Source organism: Passer montanus, unplaced genomic scaffold, assembly GCF_014805655.1.
Source record: "Passer montanus isolate IOZ18808 unplaced genomic scaffold, ASM1480565v1 scaffold3, whole genome shotgun sequence".
In the NCBI taxonomy this organism is placed as follows: Eukaryota; Metazoa; Chordata; class Aves; order Passeriformes; family Passeridae; genus Passer; species Passer montanus.
Genome location: NW_024367707.1, coordinates 1,803,071 through 1,826,931, shown reverse-complemented (window position 1 = coordinate 1,826,931; position 23,861 = coordinate 1,803,071). Strand labels below are relative to the sequence as shown.

The 23,861-nt window shown below is 37.3% G+C and overlaps 1 protein-coding gene across 3 annotated transcripts in view; it reads left to right on the top strand.

Annotated features, from left to right (window-relative positions):
• IL1RAPL1 (interleukin 1 receptor accessory protein like 1) overlaps positions 1-22,949 on the top strand; it is a 672,166-nt gene extending 649,217 nt beyond the window's left edge. For all 3 annotated transcript variants that reach the window (XM_039714530.1, XM_039714531.1, XM_039714532.1), the window contains exons 9-11: positions 8,419-8,562; positions 18,597-18,767; positions 20,066-22,949. In XM_039714530.1, coding sequence (XP_039570464.1) covers positions 8,419-8,562; positions 18,597-18,767; positions 20,066-20,784 — 1,034 coding nt within the window. In that variant the 3' untranslated portion in view covers positions 20,785-22,949. The remainder of the gene's footprint in view (positions 1-8,418; positions 8,563-18,596; positions 18,768-20,065) is intronic.
• The last annotated feature ends 912 nt before the right edge of the window (positions 22,950-23,861 follow it).

Here is a 23,861-nt window from a genome sequence, read left to right as displayed (position 1 = left end):
AAAAGATTTAACTTTCATCCCTTCCTCCACCTTTTGACCAAATCCCTGTCACCCTTACAATAATCAAGTTATTTTCTCTTTTGTGTGGGGAAAAAAGAAAATCCACTTGTCATAATCTAAGGCTGATTTTGTTACTTACGGGTGATAGGTGCCATTGATCATCCAGACAAGTTACAGGTTAATCCTCAACCAGGTAGGGGAACCTTCTAGAAATTAATTTTGAGAGTGGTACTGACAGCAGCTAAGCAGATTTATTAATGAAAGACCACAGATTGCAGATGATATAATACCTGGATCAGAGATTACAATTCCATGTTTTTCATAAGTTTTTTAATTAAAGAAGACAAACCTGTAGTCTGTCAATGTAGTAGATAAAAATTCAATGCATAAGGAAAAAGAATACTTTTCTGCAATGTTAGGTATTGACAAGTATGCATTTCATGCATGATCAGTCTTCATAATCTGATTTTATCATAAACTATGTTGTAAATTCAGGTTATTATCTAATTATGTGATTTGTTTTTTGGAAGTTGTCTCTGTATGTCTGCAAGTAGAACTCTACAGCAAAAATAATCTCAAATTCTATCTTGGTATTCTTTAAGTCGTATGAATATTATTTTAAAAGCTTAATAATATTACTAGTATTTTTCCTGGGACAGACACCAGAACTAAGGTAACATGCTTTCATGCATTTTTTCAAAGTATCTCCTTCCCTTTCTTCCCATTGTCATCTACACAATATTATCATCTAGTTTCCTACCCTTAGCCTTTTATGGTTTCAGTTTGTTTTTCTCTGTCATAGGTGTTCTCAGTGGGCATATATGAATCTTGTTGACTGTAAGTTAATGAGGGGTAGTTAAAACAAGTTTGGGGTTTTTTCCTGTAAGAAAAAAAATATTTTCACTGAAATAAGTTGTTTAGAGAAAGAGTATGTTTAAAATTGCCCATGAAAATATATGTTTGAAAAATATGCAAGGTAATATTTCCTGGATGGAATGCATCTTGATGAAAACTACCTTATTTTAAACTCATCATTTCTTAATACATAAACATTATATTAATATTTCCTGTACAATGCAATACAACATTCTGAATAGAAAGTAATTCCAAATTATCTTCATATGATTATTAATAACAATAGAATGGCTGACAAGCACCTTAAATTGCAGTGCCGTTCACATAATAGTGTAAATCTGGTTTATTACTTTCAGTCTTGAATGTGTTATATGCAATTTCAGTCAGTTGGACACAATTTCACACAGTGGTAGTGATGAGTGACAATTAAGACTTAAAAGAGAAAAGAAACTAGCTCTTTTCTAACCACTGCCAAGAAACCCCAGGTGTTATATTTCCTTTCACCAAAAAGCTTCACAATGTTTCTGAAATTTCTGAAAGGAAACTCATCATATGAAATATGAGAACAATGAGTTATATTTCAGCTTCTGCTAGCTGGACCTGAGTACTTGTTCACTCCAGTGAATCTCTGAGTCTCAGTGGAAGCTAAACTGTTGAAGAACTCCAATCCACTTGGACAGTTCCAACCTTACACGCGTCTATCTTCCACTGTATAAGGCATTCCATTTTTATTCTGCACTGCAGGAAGGGCTTTTCCAAGAATTGGAATCAAAATTGGATTGGATTTGATGGAAATTGATTTTTCATTCACCCATTGACATTGAAGAAACCTTCAAATTGTCACTATGCTCAGCAGTGCAAATGTCCATTCTCCCAAGAGGTTCATGACACAGGGCCAAAGGTCAAATATCAGCTCCCTTCTTGTCCCAAACCTAACTAAATGTGACTGTCCTTTCACACTCAACCTCATCTAAAATCAGTGAAGGGACAGAATACTAAAGACCTCTGCCTGAAAGAAACTCTTCATAAGACCACTCTTTTAATCAGTCAGGTTTTTCTCATCCTCTAGAAAATTGGTCTAAGGTAACTCCAGTAAAAAAGTTTGTGAGATTACTCAGCATGTGCCTAAATCTAACTTTCTTCTCACAATTCTTTGTGCTGACAGCGTGTCAAACAAGTTGGTTGGTTGAACAGATTACTTTTTAAAAAACTTTTGTACCACTTTTATCATAGTACTTCCTTTTATATAAAGTCTAAGTGCGAGTCTAACCTTGATTGGCAAGGATGAAAATATTTTAAAATAAAATGTCACAAATTGTTCCCATAATCCATGCATGGCTAAATTATTCTTTAATGCTATCCTCAGGAAAAAAAAAAAGGCAAACAGCATGCATTATGATCTTACATCCTTGGAACTCAGTACTCAATTTTTTGCCCACTTTTTAGCACCCCCCAGTGCCTCTTACATTCATTTCTTTCAGAAATTCTAAATGAAGTAATATTGTGTGTTTGTCTGATTTCTGTAGTACAATTAACAAATAGAAGTGTCTTGGTTTAGGGTAAATTTGGGAGAAAATTTTCAAAGGGGTTCTTTTAGAAAGCAAATTTAAGCTTCCCCTCCCTCAACTGGTTTGGCAAAAGATTTCTTTGAAGAAAAGTGGAAAAAATTGTTTATTCAACAGGCAAAATATTCACTAGCACAGAAAATTAGCAATATCAAACCATAAAACTTCTTGTCACTTGGAAGAGAAGACAAACTCAGAAAGTCCCTGTTGTGGGCTGTAGCTGGGCTCTCAGCCTCTTCTCAGTCCCTCCTACACTGGAGATGCCGCGGCCCAGGCCAGGCCCTGGTGGCCACAGGTGTGAGCTCCTGGAGGTCTTCTGGGTTCTTAGTCTAGAGCAGGTTTGAATAATTCCAAGAAAAAAAAAATCATAGTCTAGGGTAGTTCTCTGCCTTAGCTAGTTAAAAACTAACTAAAAGCAAAGGAGAACTCTGTCCTGCCGTCTGTCCATGTGGCAGAAAACACAGTCCACTTGTGGGGCAGCAAGTGCAGTTTCTGGTAACAAACTCTGCACTTCTCTCCCTTCCTTTGCTCTTGGAACCAGTCTTAAATGTCCAACACTTATTTTTGGGCTAAACAAACGAATGGGGATACAAGAACCATAAAGAACAAGAAGTTCTCCTAATGAGGAAGATTTCAGGCCATACACAAGTCTGTAATTTGGGGAAGATAACCAATTACTGCAGTTCCACACCATGACACTTTTTCTCTTCAATCTATATGATAAACTGCCTTTAAAATGCATTGTTATATATTTAAATGTAGTAAGCCTCAGTAAAATTGCAGCATCTATATTTTCCCAACCTTATCCTCTTTTGAGCTAACATACTGTTGGATATAGTCAGGGTAATTACTCTGCTACTGGGAACAGGTATCCTGCACTTCTCAGCAGAAATAAAAATGCCATCAATAAGAATATACATCTATTATAATAATGTACTATCTCTCTTCTAATAACACCAGAAATCCAACAGCACCAAGGCTCAGATATGTTTTTTGCCATATATATGAATAGATTACAAGATCCCTGTGCTGCATTTGCACACATACATGCTTATTCCAAACATGAGTAGTTCTTTTCCATAAGGGAATCAGGGATATATATTATTTTTTGTTATAAAAAATAAAGAAAGAAAACCAGGCCCCAATAGTTATAGTAAATAAAATTAAATTACTGCACTGAAAACCACAACTAAATTCAGCCAGCTTCCGTCAGTTCTGCAGACATCCACAGGCATGGGTGGCCCATGCTGGCAGAAAACATATACTTTGTGCTAAGAAATGATCTCATAATCAAGCTAATGAGTAGCCCAAATCTGCTTCTCCTGCTCTCACAAGTACTATTGTCCGACAGAATCAATCAGTAATTATTCCTAACAGTATCCATATAGGATTTTCACATATATCCATCTAGGTACCTTTAGCACATGCAGATTTTGTTTTATAATTTGCAACAAGCAAACAAAAGCCCTAAAAAATAGATAATAGATTTTATACATACGTGTATTGAATATGTGTCTGCTGTATAAAGCTGTGGTTCCATATACTTTGGGAAAGTAACTTGTTTTACATCTATGCCATAACACATACTGTACTAAGCAGGGGGGGGAAAAAAAGAGAAAACAAAAAAAAGAGGAAAAAAATGCATAATTCTTCATTTTAAAACTGAGTATGGGTTTCTTTGTTGCTGGCTTGAACTCTGCCTGCTGTTTATGGCTGATCTCTGAAATGAGACTCAGACAAGTGTTCCTGTGTTAGGCAGCTTTCGTCTTCCTTTAGAGGAAACACGCTCGTTCATAACCAAACCTGCATGTTGTAACACTTCAGCCCCTGCTCCCCTTCCAAATTATATTTATTATCTTTATAGTTCCTTTAATAATTGAAGTCTGTGAAAATATACCTAAACAAAGTGAGAACTGTGTCTAACCAAACCCTATCTCTTTGTGAGTTAAATTATCCAAGGCAAGCAGAGAATGGAGATCATTTTAGCCCACAAAGTTGCAAAGATTTATTTATGTGCTAACCTGAAGCTCTGTGAATAGTCCTGTTGACTTCAGAGGGATTACTTATAGTCCATGAAGTTGAGCAATCTGCGTAAGTGATTGCAAAATTGAAACCTTAGATAGACTGTAATTGGATTTTGAAAAAGGCTCAGAAACTGAATACACGGCTATAAATCACATGTGCTCAAAGTGTTATAAATCACAATAAAAAAAAGAATGTTTGAAATATAATTCTTTTTCTTAGCTGTTCAGCTGTATGAGGGCTAATTAGTGAATAAAATTAATTTTAAATTTTTACAGATCATTAAATGTAAAGCTCCTGAAGCATGTCATATAAGTCAAAAGACATGAATCTTTGACAGAACACTTTTATTTACTTTCTTTTTACAACTTCAGTTATGATAAATGAATTACCTGTATGACACAGTGAAAGGAAGTTTATCAAATATTAGATCCAGATGAAGAGCAAATATATAACCTACAAATGTGTCCAATAATTAGGAAAGAAACAGTATAAAATAAGTGCATTTATTACAAGTCATATATGCTTGATATTTGGAGAGGACATGTGCTATGTTTTAATTAGCTGTCTCTTTCACTGAGTTGCTTGGCCAAAGCCTCCTGATAAGGAAAAAATTGTAGCCATTGGTCAAAATGCTTGTAACAAATCTTGTTTTAAATTGAAGCTATTTATTCAGAAACCAATCTACTACTGCTGAAGCAATCAATGTGTTTTCCTTGGAGTAGAACTACTCCTGAGCTACTGGAAGACTTTGTTAATTGCCTGTAACTAAATGATTGCTGTGCTTCTGGATGTAACTCTCTGGCACTTGCTCGTTTGTTGTGTTTAACAGAATGCCTGTCGCCCTAAGGGTTGGCCGAGTAATTTTCCTTTACTATTTTCTACATTCAGCCTCAGCTCCTTAAGGAGGGCCAGGTCTGTAATTTGAGCAACACAACACTGGGGCTAACTAGATTTTAAAAGGTTTGCACTTCTCATATCTTGCTTCTGATGTGAAATTGTGATGAAATTGAATCTTTTTAGTATGTAGCTTCTAAAGGAAACTTGAAATTTCAGCAGGAAAAACAGATCACACTTCAAAATTAGTGTAATGCCTGCTGCAGCAGCTGTGCTCAAATCATGCTGTAAAAGGCAGAATAAAGCAGCAGCAAAAAAGGTTATTGTGAAGGTAGCCATGAGCTGCAACCTTGCTGCTGCTCTTTAACTTTAACAGTCACTGCATCATTGTTGAAACTGCTGACAGACACATCACCAACAGCCTTGGCACCCTCTGAGCATTTTTCAGGAGAAAGCTCTGCTAGGGAGGAGCCAGAGCACCTTCCCCAGTTCATGTTGGGAAAACCGAGGCACAGAAATATGAAATGGCTTCAGTCACTTGAGGGACCAACAGCAGAGGCAGGACTGAGCCTTCTGCTTCTTCCACCTTCAGTTCAGCTCAACACTGAGTAACACTGTTCCTAAAACCCCTGAGACATCTCAGAGCCATCCAGTGGCCTTTCAGTGCACAGTTCAGCATCCTGCAGAAAGACAAACCCAAGGCCTGAAAACAAACTGGTGTGACACTGAGCCCAGGCCAATCCCCCTGCCTTCCACAGTGCTGCATGGATGTGGCTGTTCCATTTCCAGAACTTCACATTTCCTGCTCTTCCAATTTCCAGAACTTTGGGGCCAGCTCAGGCACCTCATGGGCTGAGTGTAAGGATGCAGCAATCTGCTGGGCTAATCACTGCCCCTCTCTGAGAAACTGCACCCAAAACACAGAGTGAACATGTGCTGATAGATGCTGTCCAGCACAGAGGAAAGTACAAGCTGGCTCTTTTAGATCAATAGACCACAAAACTTTGCAAACAAATCTGTTTAAGAAGCACTTTATCTCTGTACCATCACGATGGCAAAGCACCAACACATGAAAAGGTAATTGCTAATATGTTTCAGGCTGACTAGAGAATTCTGTTGTTTGCTTTGATGGCCTAATTAAGGACACTTTCATGTGCTTTCAGATAGATTTTACTGAAGGAAATATAAAGGCATAATCTTACTTTATGAGGAAACATATAACTAAGAGGGACTCTGATGGCAAAAGTGATGCAGTGTATTAGTCTGATTTCATGCACGATGACAGAAAACAGATGAATACCTGCAGTTATTTCTTTTCATTTAGTATAAAAATCATTCGTTGAGAAAAAACTTCTGTTCTCCCGTTGTAAAGTTTTTCTTTGCCTTTAGTGAGTCATAACAGCAGGCACATAAATAGAGTATTTTGCACCTAGCAACACGAAATATTAAAGCCTTTCTTCTAGTTACCATTGAACAGCTGCATCACCTGTATTACAGAATAATAAACAGGGTATAGTAAGCCAGTGCAGAGTAATTTCCATTTCCATTTATATTCTAAAATACTGCATTACTTGTCTATGCAAACCATATTTTATCAAATGTTTTTAATAACATTTCCCTCTCTGGACCAGAAAAGTATTGGGAGTTTGAAATAACCATGCCAGTCTTAAAAATATCTAACACAAAAGAGTTTCCAGCACAGTTTTGGAAAGAATGACATGGAATATAAATGCCTTTTTATTTTATTTTATTACACTTTTAGTGTATTCTAGAGAGCAATGAAATCTTCTTACAGTTGCCTCATAATAATAAAAAAAAGGTGTATGATTCTCAGTAGATGCTGTCAAATAAATGCAATTTTCAATTTTTCCTCTAACCTTTTATTTCTCTAATTGAATTGTACTGTGCTGGATTATTAAATCTGCACAACTACACACAAAAAAGGTTACTCCAGGTCTGCACTACTTCACTCAGACAGAAGCTGCCCATCTGAAGAGGACGCTGTGAAAATAACACTTGTTCCAGCACAGATCTTTTATGAAGCAAACTCTGTATCTTAGATTTCCAAGATCTGGTGTTCCTCAAAACTGAGTGTTTTGGAAAAGCATGGAAGGTCTTCAGATTTGCCATCTACTGATTTCAAATTACAAAATTGTTAGCAATTCTCTTCCTACCCCCATTTTTTGACACTACCAGTTTTCATTCAATGAGCAAATGAGTTGTAACTAAGTTCTGTGAGCTTCCTTCAAACTGGGGGAGGCAAAAGTCCATGGTGGCATATTTCGTTTGGCCTGAAAAGTGGCTGCACTGCTGGTGCTGGGCACTTGTGGTGGCTACAACTGACCACTCCCTGTCCTCAGGATCGGAGCTCCATGGTGATGATCCCAACCCATCCTGTGAGCAAATACAGCAGACACCAGGGAGTCTGAATGGGAATGTAACAACAGATAAACCAGGACTGTTTGCTAGGTCTACACATTAGCTAAGTCCAGCAGGGGAAAAGTGAGAGTAAAATGCAGACCTCTTGGAAAATGTTAAAAATATTAGCATAACTGAGAGGTGAGGTTGTATGGTTCCTTGGATAATGTGTCTTCACATCTCTCAAGTGTTTTGTGAGGGTATTAAATTATTTTTATTTTTATTTTGGAAAAAATAATAAAATCCTTAATCTTGTCCAGTTTGCCCACATGCTGTTTGTATATGGAATAAGGAAAGAGCTGATTTTGCATTATAGTCCTCAAGAAGGAAACATTCCCCTTTGCTTTCACTCTAAGTCAAATGGCAACATTTATCTAGGTAAAGAAAACTGTGATCTACAGAAAGAAAAAAGGCAGAGAGTTACAAAATATATCACATATATGCACATATCCATAGACAAACACACACACACACACATCCCCAGAAAATTTATTTTTTAAATGAGTAATTCATGTGGTGTATCAGAGGGGAAAAACTAGCTTATTGAAGAATAAAAAACCCAACAGTTAAGTATTCATTCAAGGGCTTTATAATGAAATAAATACATAAATAACCTATCATTCATTATTTTATTTTAATGTTTAACAGAAATGCAAGGTCTGCTGCTAATCTTTCTGTGCTTTGGAATGTGGTTGTTACTGCATTTTGTAATTCTTTGCAGAGCTGATGTACACAGTTGAGCTTGCTGGTGGGCTTGGTGCTATTCTGCTGCTGCTTGTTTGTTTAGTGACTATCTACAAGTGTTACAAGATAGAGATTATGCTCTTCTACAGAAATCATTTTGGAGCTGAAGAACTAGATGGAGGTAAGGCAGATTCTTAGCACATTTCCTACTTTCTAAGAATATCTGTCTTTTATTCCTCTCCACCAAGGCCCAAATTTAATTTCAGTTCAAGATCTGTTAACAACTGCAATTTTAGGTGCTGACTTGAATATACATTCTTCATACAGCACATAAGCACAGTCACTGCTGAGCTGATGTGTGTGCTGCTCTCTGGAGCTCCAGAGGACACCCATGTCTTTTAGATTTTTATTCCCAACACTGAATGTAAATTGCCAACATCTGTGCATTAAGGATTTTCACTTCCTGTCAGTACTGAAAGCCAGCTTTACTTCTCTGTGATCAAGGGGGTGTTTTCCCTAATTGTATTCAACAAATAGGTAGAGGTTGAAGTGTATCTCAATTTACTGCTTGTTTAAACTGATCAGTTTCAATAAACTGTACTGAATGTTTGGGAATGTACTGGTAGTTCATTTGCTAGAGCTCTTTTACTTAATCACTGAGCAGGCTGCAAATGGTCATTCAAGTTGTTCTGTGATTCAAGGACATCCAGCCTAAACAAAAGTAATCCACGGTATATGCAGCAGCTCTGTCAAACATATACATGAATTTTCATCTTAACCTTTTTATGGACTAAAGGAAAAGGTCGTCTTTGTCTCTAGCCTTACTAATCAAAATTGTTGTTGAAGAGCAAACTGGGTTGAGCTGCAGTTTGATTAATTAGATTTGGTTTCTTGGGTCAGAGTTCCTGATGTTTTGGGCTACCACTTTGGATGTTTTAGGCTATGTCTTTGGTGATAGAACCTTTTTTTCTACAGAAATACTAATAAAAGGTTTTTTTTACAGGTCAAGATAATAGCCTGTAGGCAGAAGCCAGTGTGATATATTAAAATAAATATGTACTGATAAACAAGTGATGTCTAAATCTGTCACTGATAAGGAAAAGAGTAGTTGCAGAATTAAAGGTTCTTATATAAGACTTCCATGATAAAATCACTAGGGAATGACCCATTTCTGCCTCCCATCTAAAAATGCACAAGGATTCAAAATAGAAAATGCTCAGAACAACAAGCCAAAGAACATCAGAACATTTTGTAACCTTCTACGGGGTTTACAAAGAGATGCCTTAATGTAGCAGCTCAGTGAGGAAAAAAGTCAGGTTATTCTATTTATTTTACCGAGAAGGAAACTGAGGTCCAGAGGGACTGTGAGTCATGGAGGATTTTGACAGACACCTTTTTTTACAGAAGCTGAGATCCTCTGCTATCCACAAAGCAGCTGCCAGTTTAAAAGTGCATATTTACATCCATAAATTATGTGAATTTAATAACAGTCATATTAGAATATGCAGAAATAGATACTTAAAATAACTGTTTAGATAGATGTAATTTAATTTTTCTCTCTTTGTATCAGTAATTCTTGCTTTTTTAGTTGTCATTTATCATTTTCTCAAATAATTCCAATTCATTTTAGGACTTACTCTGCCAGGTGTTATACTCTTGTCTCTCTCTCTTGTCCCATCTCAAACATTGGTCACTTGGGAACAGCAATACTTGAACCATGGATTTTAAACATCAAAAAAGTTACCTCTAAAGGATACTGTTCTGTGATTCAAAAGGAGGAAACCAATATTCATTTTATTCTTCTGAGCAAAGGTCATTGTTAAAGAAGGTCAAGCATGGATTTTCCTTAGAAGATCAGGGTAAACACTGATAGCTTGGGTGCTTAACCACAGCAATATAAAAAGAAAAATGCTACTTACAAATTCCTAATGAAAACATGTAGCTTCTACTATGTTCAGTATGCTGGCAACAAAGATAAAACCCATTGTGCTAATGAAGTGACTGCAGCTGCACATTTCACTCTGTCTCTTTCACTTACACTTGTGCAAAAGAAGGAAGATGGAGAGAAAATGTTCCACAGAAGCTCAAGACGTGGCTTGTGCAGTAATAAATTGCAGTTATACACCGAGATCCCTTCCTTTGGCTTCGTTTGTTACTGACAGACACAAAATGCTGAACTCCAAAATCCTATTCTAACCACATCTCCTGCAGTGCAGCAGCAGAGCGCCCACGTTCTATTCATAATTTACACCATGTTCTGTCATACTTCAGGACAGCATGGAGATAAGCAAACATCAAAATATCACAGCCTTTTTTTTATGTGCACTGTATTGTACCCAGAGAGGATTTGAAACACTTTAAAGGTGAGGTCCAATTAAAATTTTCAGTTGAAAATCTCTTTTAAAATTCAATGCTTCATTTCTTCCCTGATCAGAGAACAAGCCCTTTAGGATGTCAAATCTCATCACAATTCCTTTTTCCTTTCCAAGCCTTAGACACATCAGTTTTTCTGAGGCTAACTAACATACACATTTTTGTGGGAGGCATGAGTAAATTGTGAGAAGTATTTGAAAACAAAGTATTTAACCTTTACAGCTAATGCAACTCAATTTATTAGTTTCTGTAGGGATACTGCAGATTAAAGAAGTGGTCGCAGCATTTCTCTAACTAACGCTATTGAATTTCCCAGTGTTTTTTCTCAGCCTAAGGACAAGACTCTCCTTCTGTTTTTCTCTTTCCTGCAGACACTGCAGCTCAGTCCTGGGAATGGGAATTGAAGCCCCCTTTTATGTTTTCATGGTTGACTCCCTGCCTTTCTTGCTAATTTAGAATACAGTAATATTGCTGCTTCTCCTCTCACTCCATGCCAGTGTTTTCCAGCTGTGTGGGAGCTGGCTCCACAGAAGGGGATGGGGTGATGGACACCACAATGTGTCCTTCAGTACAGAGGAGCACAGGGTGCTCCTGTCCAGTCAGGGACCTCACTGTGAATGTCTGACAGCTCCCCCAGTCACTGGAGCACAAGGCCAAGAGAAACACTCTGACCCTTGGCAAAGCAGAAGCTTTTTTACCTGCAGGTGTTTGGCATGACCTTGCATCTCTGAGCCATAACTCACCACTACCGGTTTGGTGGCAAGAAACTCCCAAATCTGTTTAAGAGGAAAAACCCAGTTCAAGATTTTTCCACACACACAGTAAAGATGATAGCTTGAAGTGTAATATAAACAAAGAAATGTCCTGACTCTTCTGAAAACAACAACATTTTCAGAAATAGATACTTCACTGGGAACTTCTAAGGGCTAATCTTTGTCAAATGTCAGGTAACCTTTTTAGCTTTGCAGCTTTAAACTTAAAAGCTGATTTTAAAAAGCCTTCTCTATAAAGCACACTTTAAGGACTAAAATTGTATTAGTGGAAGCCACTTTTAGAAGTGATGATTTCTTCTGTTTTGTTGTACATTGAGCTCTAACAAAAGAGATTTTATACCATGTTCATTCTCTGTGTTGCTTTTTAGCAGTGGTTTTTCATGTATTTTTACTTTCCAAGGACCTTCTCTTGCTGCTGTTTCCAGTTCTTAAATTACTTTATGAAAATAAGTATTGTACTTTAACTGAGAGAGTGAAAATATAAATAGCCATTTACAAGTACCTGCAATCAACACATGCCCTGACTTCTTTCTAGCTTGCACTCTGTGACCTTAAAAGCTAATTGTATCAGAAGAGATATAGCTACTGTATAGAAATCTGTTTTTTATCTAAATATAAACTGACTTCCAGGCACCCTAAAGTCAGTGGAAATTTTCTCATTATTTTACCTGGGACAACTTTCTCCTTTTACTTTTCCTGCTCATCAGACTGTGCAAGGAGCAGTCCCCAGGCATGACAGCCACATCAGCCACAGTGAGGGTGGAGAGGAGACTCACTTCTCTCAGAGGTGCAGTTATGATCCTGCCTCAGAGTGCATAGGAGGCTCAAAGTGACCAAGACAGCTGGTTTTGACTTTTTTTGTTTGCCATTTGATGATCTGAGAAGATTCAGTGCATATGTGAATGACTGCATGCCAGTTTTAATTTACGTTATGGATAAATCCAGAAGTCTTTGGGTGACAGGCTAAAAACCATTGGACATGGTCAGATAGGCAAACATACTCAAAACATGTGTTTGTGGGTTAGAGTCTAGTTTCAGAGGCAAGACCATGTGGTACAACTAATAGTAGAAACAATTTGCAGGGATCTGCTGCTACCATTAACTGGGTAGTTTTTCAACATTTGAAATTGGTGGAAGTTTTTTATCAAGGAATTAATAAGCAAAGGTGAACACGATCTTAAAAAAAACCCAAAAAACAAAACAACTGTTTCTTTTAACTCTTCTTCTTTATGCTGTTTGTTTACATCTGAAATGCTATTCAAACAATAAAAACTCAATTTATGTCTCCACTGAATATGGGGTTTTCTAGATTCTGTACATTAAATGTCCTAATTCAAAGGAAAATTTATTCTTCTTTCTCTCTTCCTATCTCACAGCATCTGAAGTGCATGTGTAATTTATGTTATATACATATATCTTTAAGAATTAAATATTACCAAGATCATCTTTGGATCTCAAACTAATTGTTAAAGTTAAAAAGTTCAGATGTAAAGTAGAAAAAAAGAGACTCCCATACACTAGGAGGCTGGCAAAAACAAGTACTAATTGAAGACAAAACCTGACTAAATATATTATAAAGAGATAAGTCAAGCTTTAGGCTCAAGAAAAGAATAAGACTGTAGGCACCTGATAGCTAGAAAGAGAGAGTTTTGTTTAAGAGCTGAAGTGATGACATTCACAATGACTCTTGGTGCCTTTAGATTCCATCAGGTGTTTCTAAAATATTGGTCAGGAGCTCATTGTGGTGTCCTCAGTCTTCTTCTCAGCTTTCTTTGCCATGGAAACCTTGCTGAATTGAAGGAAGCCATGGCCTCTGTGTAGCCTTTCTTTGCCATGGAAACCTTGCTGAATTGAAGGAAGCCACGGCCTCTGTATTTCTGATACAGGGAAGGCACTGGGCCCAGGCCTGGGGAGTTTCAGTTCTGGAAGAGGGAAAGTGGCTGCTTGTGTGGTTGTTTGTTTGTTTGTTTTCTACCACATTGCTGAAATAAAGAAAGAAAGCAAAGTGCTCGTAATAAGATTAAAATGTGCACTGCTGAGCTCTCTCAGTTCCGGAAATCTTGTTTGGATTTGGTACATGACATCTATGTTTCTTGCCTGGGCTGTTTCCCTTTCATGAGAGATGAATTTCTGCTTCTTGGTGAGGGAAAGCAAATCAATGCTCAAATTAACAGATTGATGAAACTGGTTCTTCCTTGTAGTTCCTCTTGCACCTGGGAGTCCTTATGTAATCATGATTTTGTCCTTGCTATTATTTAGCTGCAAAAGACTAGTAGGGTTCATGGATGAACCTATGGGAATGCCCAGATAATGTCTTATTAACTGTCCAGGACAAGAGCAGGTAAGAAATACTTCTTGGTGGTTTCCTGGGTTTCATCCCAGTGAAACTCTTAAGCAGCGAGGAATGGCAGTGCTTTAAGATTCTTCAGGTTTCTCTGTGACTAAGTTATTAACTTTCAAATATAACTTTTACCATTGGTTTAAGCACCACCAAAGCACTTGTGTTAATGATTATGCAATGCAGGTATAGCTAGACTGAAATTACTGCTGAAGTTAGTGACTTTGCAATTACTGAACCTTCCCTGGGGATGCACAAAATAAGTTTGCAATAGCAGTCTCACCACTCGTTTATATATTCTTATTGGCTATTGGCAAATTGTGACGATAAGAAATCCTGCTCTATGAATATCAATTTAAAATTCTATTAAAATCACCTTAGAAAAATGCAGCTCTCTTCTTTCTAAGCATTAGTGGTTGCAAAAAGGGATTTTTCTCTTATTTAATTACAATTTTGTTGCTGGAAAACTGTTTCTTTTAACTCTTCTTGTTTATGCTATTTATTTACATCTGAAATGCAATTCAAACAATAAAAACTCAATTTATGTCTCCATTGAATATGGGACTTTCTAGATTCTAGTACCTGATATATCCTAATTCAAAGGAAAATTCCTTCTTTTTTGTCTCTTCCTAATTCACAGCATCTAAAGTGCCTGTGTGATTTATGTTATATATATATATATATATGTTATATATAGATATATATTTAAAAATTAAATATTACCAAGATCATCTTTGGATTTCAAACTAAGAGATTGTTATAGGTTAAAAAGTTGGATGCAAAGTAGAAAAAAAGAGACTCCCATACAATTCAACATTGCTCAATTGCACAAGAATGTGAACTATTACGAGGAATGCTACATTTAAAATATACTATGCCATGGAAAAATTTGTGTGGGTAGTTCTTAATTTTTATTAACATTAAAAGGGCTTGACATTTAAAAATAATAGAAAATGTTACATCAGCAGCAGTAAATAGTGTGAGGAAAAGTATAAGTATTTTGAAAGACCTAGGATTTGAGTGTTTTATTCAACTCAGCATTATATGACATTTTTTTCATTATATTAAGGATAACCACTATCCCAATGTATATATTAAATGAAGCCCCCAAGATAGTGAAGCAAATACAGATTAAGAAATGCCATAATTTTGAAGAAACTACAGTCTCTGAGAAATTTTGAAAGGTTCTTTGTAACCTTTCCTGAATATAGCATGCTTTTTTAAGACAAAACTTTCCTGTATCAGTTTGACTCCAGCTCCCTGCATCATTTCGAAGGATCCAATCTCCTGTTTCCCCCTGAAATCGTGAAACACTGAGCTCAATCAGTGCTTTGCTCCTGACTTCTGTATGAGTATCTGAGTATTTGAGAGGAGAGCACCTGCTCTGCTGAAGGAGAGGGGTCAGCTGTGCAGTTCCCTGCTGATCTGGAAATGGAAGATCTGCCCAGCCTTGGTGGCTACACCGAGCTGTGGAGCACCCTGTGCATGGTCAGCTGCCTCCACTGCACTGAATGTGTCTGAGGTCACTGCAAACTGCTCTGAGGATTTCAGGATGCACAGATACATGAGCTGACTCTACCATCTAGGTCTTAGAGCTTCATTGAAATAAGATTCATTATGAAATGCAACATTGTGGGATTTCTCCTTCTTTTGATCTCTTTAATCTGTCACATGCTAAAAGGCATAATGCCAGCTAAAAGTCAGAATTTCTCACTGGCTTGAACATGGCTGATAAAAAGAAAAAATTACTCTAGAAAGTTTTTTGGTTTTTTTTTAATTTTTCATGATGATTTTTCTGTCCCCCATTAGCAGGAATATCTTCAATGTTTAGGTTTAATAAACCCTCAAAGGCCCAAACTGCTGACTTCTTGCAGTGTAACATGGAAATCATTAGAAAACACATACATCTATAATGCAAATTTGATGTTAAATGTGTTTGGTGGTCCCTGTAGAAGATGAAGTTTTATCTTTCTTTCTGTAGGCACCAGCTTATCATTTCTTCATGTGTAGCTGTTAAGAGAGCATGCATACAGATGAGTTCTTAGATGTCTGATAGCAATTTACTTACCCAAAGATCCCATTTGCATGTGAAAAAGTAGATGTCTATAGAGTCTGGGTTTCATTTTATGCTTACACTGAGCCTTTAAGTGACTGCTGCTGAGCACACCCTTGGAATAACAAGAAGCATTTACAGCTTCATCCCCTAAAAATTTATATCACTTCTGCTGGATTAACATTGTAGGAAGTTACAGGGAGTATGACAGCATGCTCTGCATTTAGATGAATACCAAAAGGAATGGGCAAAATTAAAGAATGCATGTTCCAATGATGCAACAGGTGCTTTGCCTAGAAACCTGGGCCACTAAGTGAAGTAATCTTTCCATGTGTTATTAATGAACATGAGGTTTGACCCTCAGTGTTTACCCCTAAGGTCTATCTAAACCTGTGGCTGAGTGTAGCTCCATGACCATTGCTCACTTACATACTTCTCCTTTTCAGCTCCATAGAATGGATGAATTGATAGGACAGTTTGTAACTCGCAGTCTGTTTTGTCTGGAGTCTTGCAGTATTAGTGGTTTGGGGCTGGCTGAAACATTTGTGGACTGAATGCATCACGCCTTGAGCACAAGCTGCATTTGACCTCATTGTGATGAACTAATCCAGAGCTTCCCCATGCCTGATGCCCAAACACATCTCTGCAGATATACCCTAGACCCCCACCATTCTTTGCCCTACAAATACTAATAAAACTAGGAGGGAAATATATTTTCTCTGCAATCCAAGATGATGCAGCTGTAGTTAGGGGAGATACTGAGATGCTGAAGCCTCCATGATATGAAAAATGTGTACTTTGACTAAATGCATAAGTGTGATATTTGCATATACAATAAAACAATGTCATAGCACAAATAATCCCCTCCAAATAAGAATGTGTGTTTGTATCTTAGCAGGCAATACTCAGCCTTTAAACAGTTTGAATTCTGCATTATTTATTATTATTTATCTCTTTGAAAAATGATGCATTCTCATCTTTACTCAAAGGCTTGGAACAGAGCAGCACTCATCTCAAGCTTTTACCATGGCCATGACCATTAATGAAGTGACAATAGAATATATGTCATTGCAGCATCAGCATTTTGTCAGTTGTAATAATTTTCCCATATTTGTTGATCTCACTGTGTGCTAACTCTTTTGCTGGGTTAATGCTGGCATACTGCAGAAATAAAAACCTGCAGTGTATGTTCCTCTATATCATACTTGATCAAATCAGCCTTATTTTAAGGCATTATCAAAGGCAGGAGGTGCTTGTCTGTTATTAAAGGACATGTTTTCATAAATACTCTCAAAAATCCTGTTTTATTTTTTTACTGTTGTTTTGGTTGGGTTTTTTGTATTTGTTTTGTTTGGTTTTGTTCTGTGGCTATAACAATGCAATAATAATATCGCACAAAAGATGTGCAGGGCACAGAATGAGCACATGGCCATTTCAGGGGTTTAGAAAGTTTAAAAGTAGTAACAGTACAACCACATTTGTTCTGTCATCTGCAAATGTTAATTAGCATAGTGCACATGGTTCCTCAGAAGGGACAGAGTACTGCTCAAGATTAGCACTGCTCCATTAATTTCATTTACACTCTTTCCATCCACCCTACAGCTGGCAGGTTTTTCAAAATAATGCTACCAGACTACAAAAAGGTGTAAAATGAAGAAAGGAGATGCTCAATAAATAAATGAAGTCAGCATTGACTGAATATAACATTACTTATGACACAGAGTATTTAGAATATTCAGTCAGATCTCTTTTATAAGCAATTGATATTCTGGATAGTCTGTTCATAATGTTGTCAAGAGAGTTAGAAGGATGTTAACATTTCATTACTCTTGTCATTGATTTTCCTCTGCTTTCTTCACAACAGAAGTCAAAACGTGACCTCTTATTCCACTGAATTAGTTCCAGAACACTTGGCATTATTGACCTCCTAATGAAAATTAATGGCGGCCCTTTTGATTCAGTCTTTCAAGTAGGCACACCAAGCACATTTAAAACACAGGCATGGTTATTTCTCATACTGAAGTAACACACTGTTAAGTAATGAAATGTACATTAATGCAACATTAAATTTGCAAATTTAAGTGCACGGAATTCAAGAAATTTAAACTGCATTATCAGGAGATGATGCTGGAAAGATTTAAGCTTGGCAATAATTTCAGACCTGGAGAGTTAAGGAGTTTTACAAGGAATGCTATATACATACACTTAGAGCATTTCAGCCTCAGGTCCTAAATTTATAGTAAAATTCTGGTAAGACTGAAATGCTTTTACTATGCAGCAGAGACATTTACACATTAGCCTAGTTATTTCCATGCTCTTCATTCTCCTTTTATGCTAGAGAAGAATGCAAATTCTTCTCAGCGATTTTTGACTTTTGTGCTCATAAGCTGTCACCCTGCAATTGAATGGATTTCCTTCATCCAAATTCTTACATAAAGTAACTTCTGTCTATGGATATGGAGCCTTTCTTCCTTGCATCTATGTAACTCAGGATTATCCCTACCAGGTGAAACAGGAAAGCTGAATGGATGCATATCTGGAGACTGGGTGAAAGCTTGCCATTTTATCAAAACCATTTCCTCTTCCTGGAAAATTCTCCCAGAAATAATACCTGGGGAAACATCTGGGAAAACTGCTAGAATAAGGAATAAACTAACTTAATTTCCCTCTTTTCTTAGACAACAAAGATTATGATGCATATCTATCTTATACCAAAGTGGATCCTGACCAGTGGAATCAAGAAACTGGAGAAGAAGAAAGATTTGCTCTTGAGATTCTACCAGATATGCTGGAAAAGCATTATGGATACAAGTTGTTCATACCAGACAGAGATTTGATTCCCACAGGAAGTAAGTAATGTCTTTATTCTCATGTGATATTGAAGGAAAAAATGAGTGATTGCAGTAATTGTTTTAGTCTTGTTTCTATACCTACTCCTTCAGAATGTCATCTTTTCTCCCATGTCTTAGAGAATGGTGAGGATAAGCCACCAAACATTAATGTGCATTTCCCAGATAAGAGGATTATTATTTAGTAATTGTATTGTTTTAATTGAAGGTAAAATAGTGCAGAAAGGGGATGCATAAGTAAAGGAAATGAAAAAGACTGACATTTTTCAGAGTTCTTGAGAAATTGTGTATCTAGGAATGAACACCAAGTTCTTTCTTTTCAGTTTCTTAGATTTTGTTTGGAAAGATATCCATTATTCCAAGTATTACAGAAATTCACACAGGAAGGAAAAAGCTGTGTTTGGACTAAGGCAATGCTTGAGTAATAATTTCTACACCAGAAAAAAGTAGTGAATCCTGCCAGTGTCCACTGTAGACAATTGTGTAGTGGATGTACTTGATCATTCTCTGAGACTGAGTACTTAAATTGATTCCAGCTGGAACAAGTAGATATTTTTCATGTTCCTCTCACATATTCCAATATAACTGCAGTAGTATTTTGTCAGTTGCTGTAATATTCTCCATTACTTCAGTGTGACCATATAGACAGTGACTAAGTTCAATACCTTTAGTGAAAGATGAAAGAAAGGATACTTGGTATAGACAAACAACATAGAACATCAAACAATCTAATGGATATTTTTTAAATCTACAGCAAACTAAACTCTAATTTACAGGAGATAACAATTTTTATGAATGTGTGTGGCAGGGGCGTGATGGAAAAACAGAACCTAAGCCTACCAAAAAACTTAGAGTATCATTTGGATTTGAGACTGAGGTCCTGAAGCACATGGCTGCTTCTCTGTTGTCTGACTGGGTGACGTTGGCTTTTTAAAATCGTGATGGACATATTTGTTCCAATAGCAATAAAGATGATACAAAGCCACAGGTCATGAAGAAACATTCACGATCCATAGCACGTGTGGGAATAGATGTTTTGCAGGATCACAGGATGGTTGAGGCTGGAAGGGGCCTGTGGAGGTCATCTGCTCCAACCTCCCTGTTCAAGCAGGTCCACATAGAGCAGGTTGCTCAAGATCATGCTCTGCCAGGCCAGCCTGGCACATTTATAAATGATGTTTTTGCATATTTCAGTGAGATCTCCTGGGAGCAGGGATTTGCCTCTGTTGTTTCTCACCAGTTTATGAGAGCAAACTGTTTTCTTAGACTGTTTTTTGAGCAATTGTTTTATTTTGTAGCCTACATTGAAGATGTGGCAAGATGTGTAGACCAAAGCAAGCGACTGATCATCGTCATGACTCCAAGTTACGTGGTAAGAAGAGGTTGGAGCATCTTTGAACTGGAAACAAGGCTTCGAAATATGTTAGTCACGGGAGAAATCAAAGTGATACTGATTGAATGCAGTGAACTACGAGGAGTTATGAACTACCAGGAGGTTGAGGCCCTCAAACATACCATCAAGCTCCTCACTGTCATTAAATGGCATGGACCAAAATGCAACAAGTTGAATTCCAAGTTCTGGAAACGTTTACAGTACGAAATGCCTTTTAAGAGGATTGAACCCATGACAAACGAGCAGGTTTTAGATGTCAGTGAGCAGGGGCCCTTTGGGGAACTGCAGACAGTCTCCGCAATTTCCATGGCTGCTGCCACCTCCACTGCTCTTGCCACTGCCCATCCAGACCTGCGCTCCACCTTTCATAACACATATCATTCACAGATGCGCCAGAAACACTATTACCGGAGCTATGAATACGATGTACCTCCTGCCGGCACCCTGCCTCTTACCTCAATAGGTAACCAGCACACCTACTGCAACATCCCCATGACACTTATAAACGGGCAGCGGCCGCAGACAAAAACTAACAGGGAGCAGAACCCCGAAGAGGCTCACACAAACAGTGCCATACTGCCCCTCTTGCCACGGGAGACCAGTATATCAAGTGTCATTTGGTGACCGACATGCAAGGGGCTGTCAACCCCCTTGAGTAGGAGCAGAGTCTGCAGTCTGGTGCCTGGAACTACATCCTCGACTGCTGCTGTTAAACATGCATTACAATCGATAACAAACGAGGAAAAACAGGGTCTTGTACATATGTTTTTTGCAATTTCTTTGTAGCATCAGTCTTCCTGTTTTACCCATGTCTCTTCCCATTCACATTTTTGACTTTGTTTTATATGTCATTGGAATTTGTATATTTACATTTTTTTTAAATGAAGAGACTGCTGTATAGATAGGAAACTTTTTTGCTTCATTAGTATAGTTTTAGACTTTTTGTTTGTTTATAACCTCTCTTGGGAATGCTTGGACAAAGCTATGTTGATATCAGAAGCACCATCCATTTTGTTGGCCTGCCTAGCCATGCCTGCTGCAGCTCACCTCTTTTGGAGAGTTTTTGTTCTTAGAAGGACCCCACTGCTCACTGAGAGCTCCAGTTTCATTTCTACTCCCGTAATGTGCACTGCTCCTTCCCTGCCCTTACAAAGGCCCCCATTTGGGGTAACACTACAGTCTGACCATCTAACATGTAACTTGGTAGATACCTGTCAAACAAGAGAAAATACCCAATCTGTATTGGTTGCTTCACAGTAGTCACTAGAGTGTGTAGAAACTATAGCCGGTTTGGTTTTTGCTTTCTTGGGTTTGTTTTTTTTCCTAATTCTTATTTTAAGAATGAGTTGGTTGTATCCTTTTTATAAATATAAAAGCAACCCTATTTTTAACACGTCCTGGAAAATTATTAATGTGGTTGTGGATTTTATTTTTTAAGCACTCATTTTTTTTCTTTCTCAACTTTCAAAATCTTGCAAATAACATTTGCAAATGTCAGGCGAGTAAGACAAGTGAGGCAATAGACACTGAAATGCAGAGTCCTGCTGATATGTACAGATGACTTCCAAACCAAAGGGGAATAAAAAAGACAGTATTGTAGATGGTTTGTCACTTTGTATTATAGAAAGTGTTATTTTCAAAACAAAAAAGTAAGAGCAAAACATTATTTTCCTGTGGATTTCAGAGTCCCTTGTATTTTAATGTTCCAAAAACTGTATTTGCTTTAAAATTATATATTCAAGATTAAGAAATCTTATTTCATTTGGTTTTAGCTTGTAACAATAAATAAAACTTTATTAATTTCAACACGATTTCAGTAAGAACTCAGGCAGAACAAAATGACATGATTACCAGAAATATAACTGTTTTCAGAATATACTTTATTTATACAAAATTAATATTTAAATCAGACCTGGAAGTATTAAAAACAGTTTATTCACTTTAATGAATAAATAAATTAGTTTTATTTTTATGTATGATTCCATCTTTGAGGAGTTGCAAATAATGCATGTACCATGACTGACAGGGAAGAATAAAAGCCCACCACTGTGTTTACATCCAGACATCTTTGAGACAAATTAAATAAGCACCTTGTTCATACTTATGTTTTAAATAACAAAAAGTCCTTTCTGGTTTTAGAATGAGAAAGTAGAGGTGCAACTCTGCAACAAATTCAGGCCAAGCTCTCTGCTAGTCCCTGCTGGCAGAAGCAGAGGAGCTGGAGTAGAGTTACTGGTTGCAGCACACTGTCACAGAGCCATGGGTTTGATTTACCCTGGCAGAATCATAACTGGTGTCCTGGCAAACAGGCCTTAGAGTCTATTTATGTAATTAATTAGCTTTAGGTGTCTTTATGGCAGCTGAATGACATTGGCCAATATAATGGATGTCGTGTGGTTTGCTCATCATGATTGTCACAACAAGAAAAGTAGAGCTTATAATATTTTGGTCTTAATGAGAAGTGAGTGGAGAAGCTGCAGTTTTGGGGATATTTGCGGGAGCAATCCAGAACTGACTGTGTGGGAGGAAATGACTGTGCTTCTGTTGTGAAAGTCAAGAAACCTCGATATCTGCATAAGAAGCTAATAGACCTTTGAGGTGTACACTTTTATTTTGCTTTAAATGTTTATTTCTTTGAGATTAAGCTCAAGTCCTTTTCTACAACCTGTTCTTTATTATAGTGTCTCTGGACATGTGCCAAACATCCACAAAATTGAAATTAGGCTGACAGGTCACATAAAAGTTTAAGGCAACTTTGCACGTTTGCTTTAAGAAAGCTATCATTTATTTGCTCTTACAGACACCTGTCAGGCACTGATGGCATTTTCCTTCATTCATTTGGATGCCTGTCCTGGTTTTGACTGGACTGAGGGGGGGAGAAGAGGAGGGGTTGAGTGAGTGGCAGTGTGGTACTTAATTTCCATCTGGGCTTAAACCACAACAGTCCCAAATACCCCCAGATGCTCTGAAAGCAATGCATTATTCTTTTCCCCTTTACATGCCCTGATGTAAAGACTGGGATGTGGAATAAATGGAGGATGTAATTATTTGTCAATGGGTAGGTCTTTCCTTAGGCACATGGGAAGTACTTTTCTGTTCTATTTTTATGCACTTTGAATAGCATGATTCAGGGATTGACAAATACTATTTGATATTCTCACTACTTAAAGGAAGTTTTTCTTATAATGTTTTGTCATAATATTAAATATAAGAAAAACAAGCAAACAAAAAAAGAGAAACAAACCACAAAACCTGAAGTGGAGAAGTTGTCTGTGGCTTTAGACGCATTCCTCCTTAGTATTCCTCTCCTGTGAACAGCTCTGTGTGGGGAACTGTGAAGGAAACTGTTGTGTGCTCACGTGCTCTATGTTTGACAAAAATTCTGTTGGAATGCAAGATAAAATGGAAACAAACAAACAAGGAAACAAACCAAAACCAACAAAAATTGTCATTGCCCTAGTGCTTAGGCTCCATCATTTTTGTTGAAGGTGTTTTGATTTTTGACAATGCAGCCTGAAATGTGCATGCAATAGCCACATATAAGGTTTAGCCATAAGCAAATAGCACTTTATTTTAAAAAAGGCACAGTGTGATGATCAGAAAAACTTACTCTGCCTGGTCAATAACTTTGGGTCTGTATGTGGATTCTATGCACGTGAATTATCCAAGTGTGGTGCTCTGTCTTTATAAGGCTCTCTTTA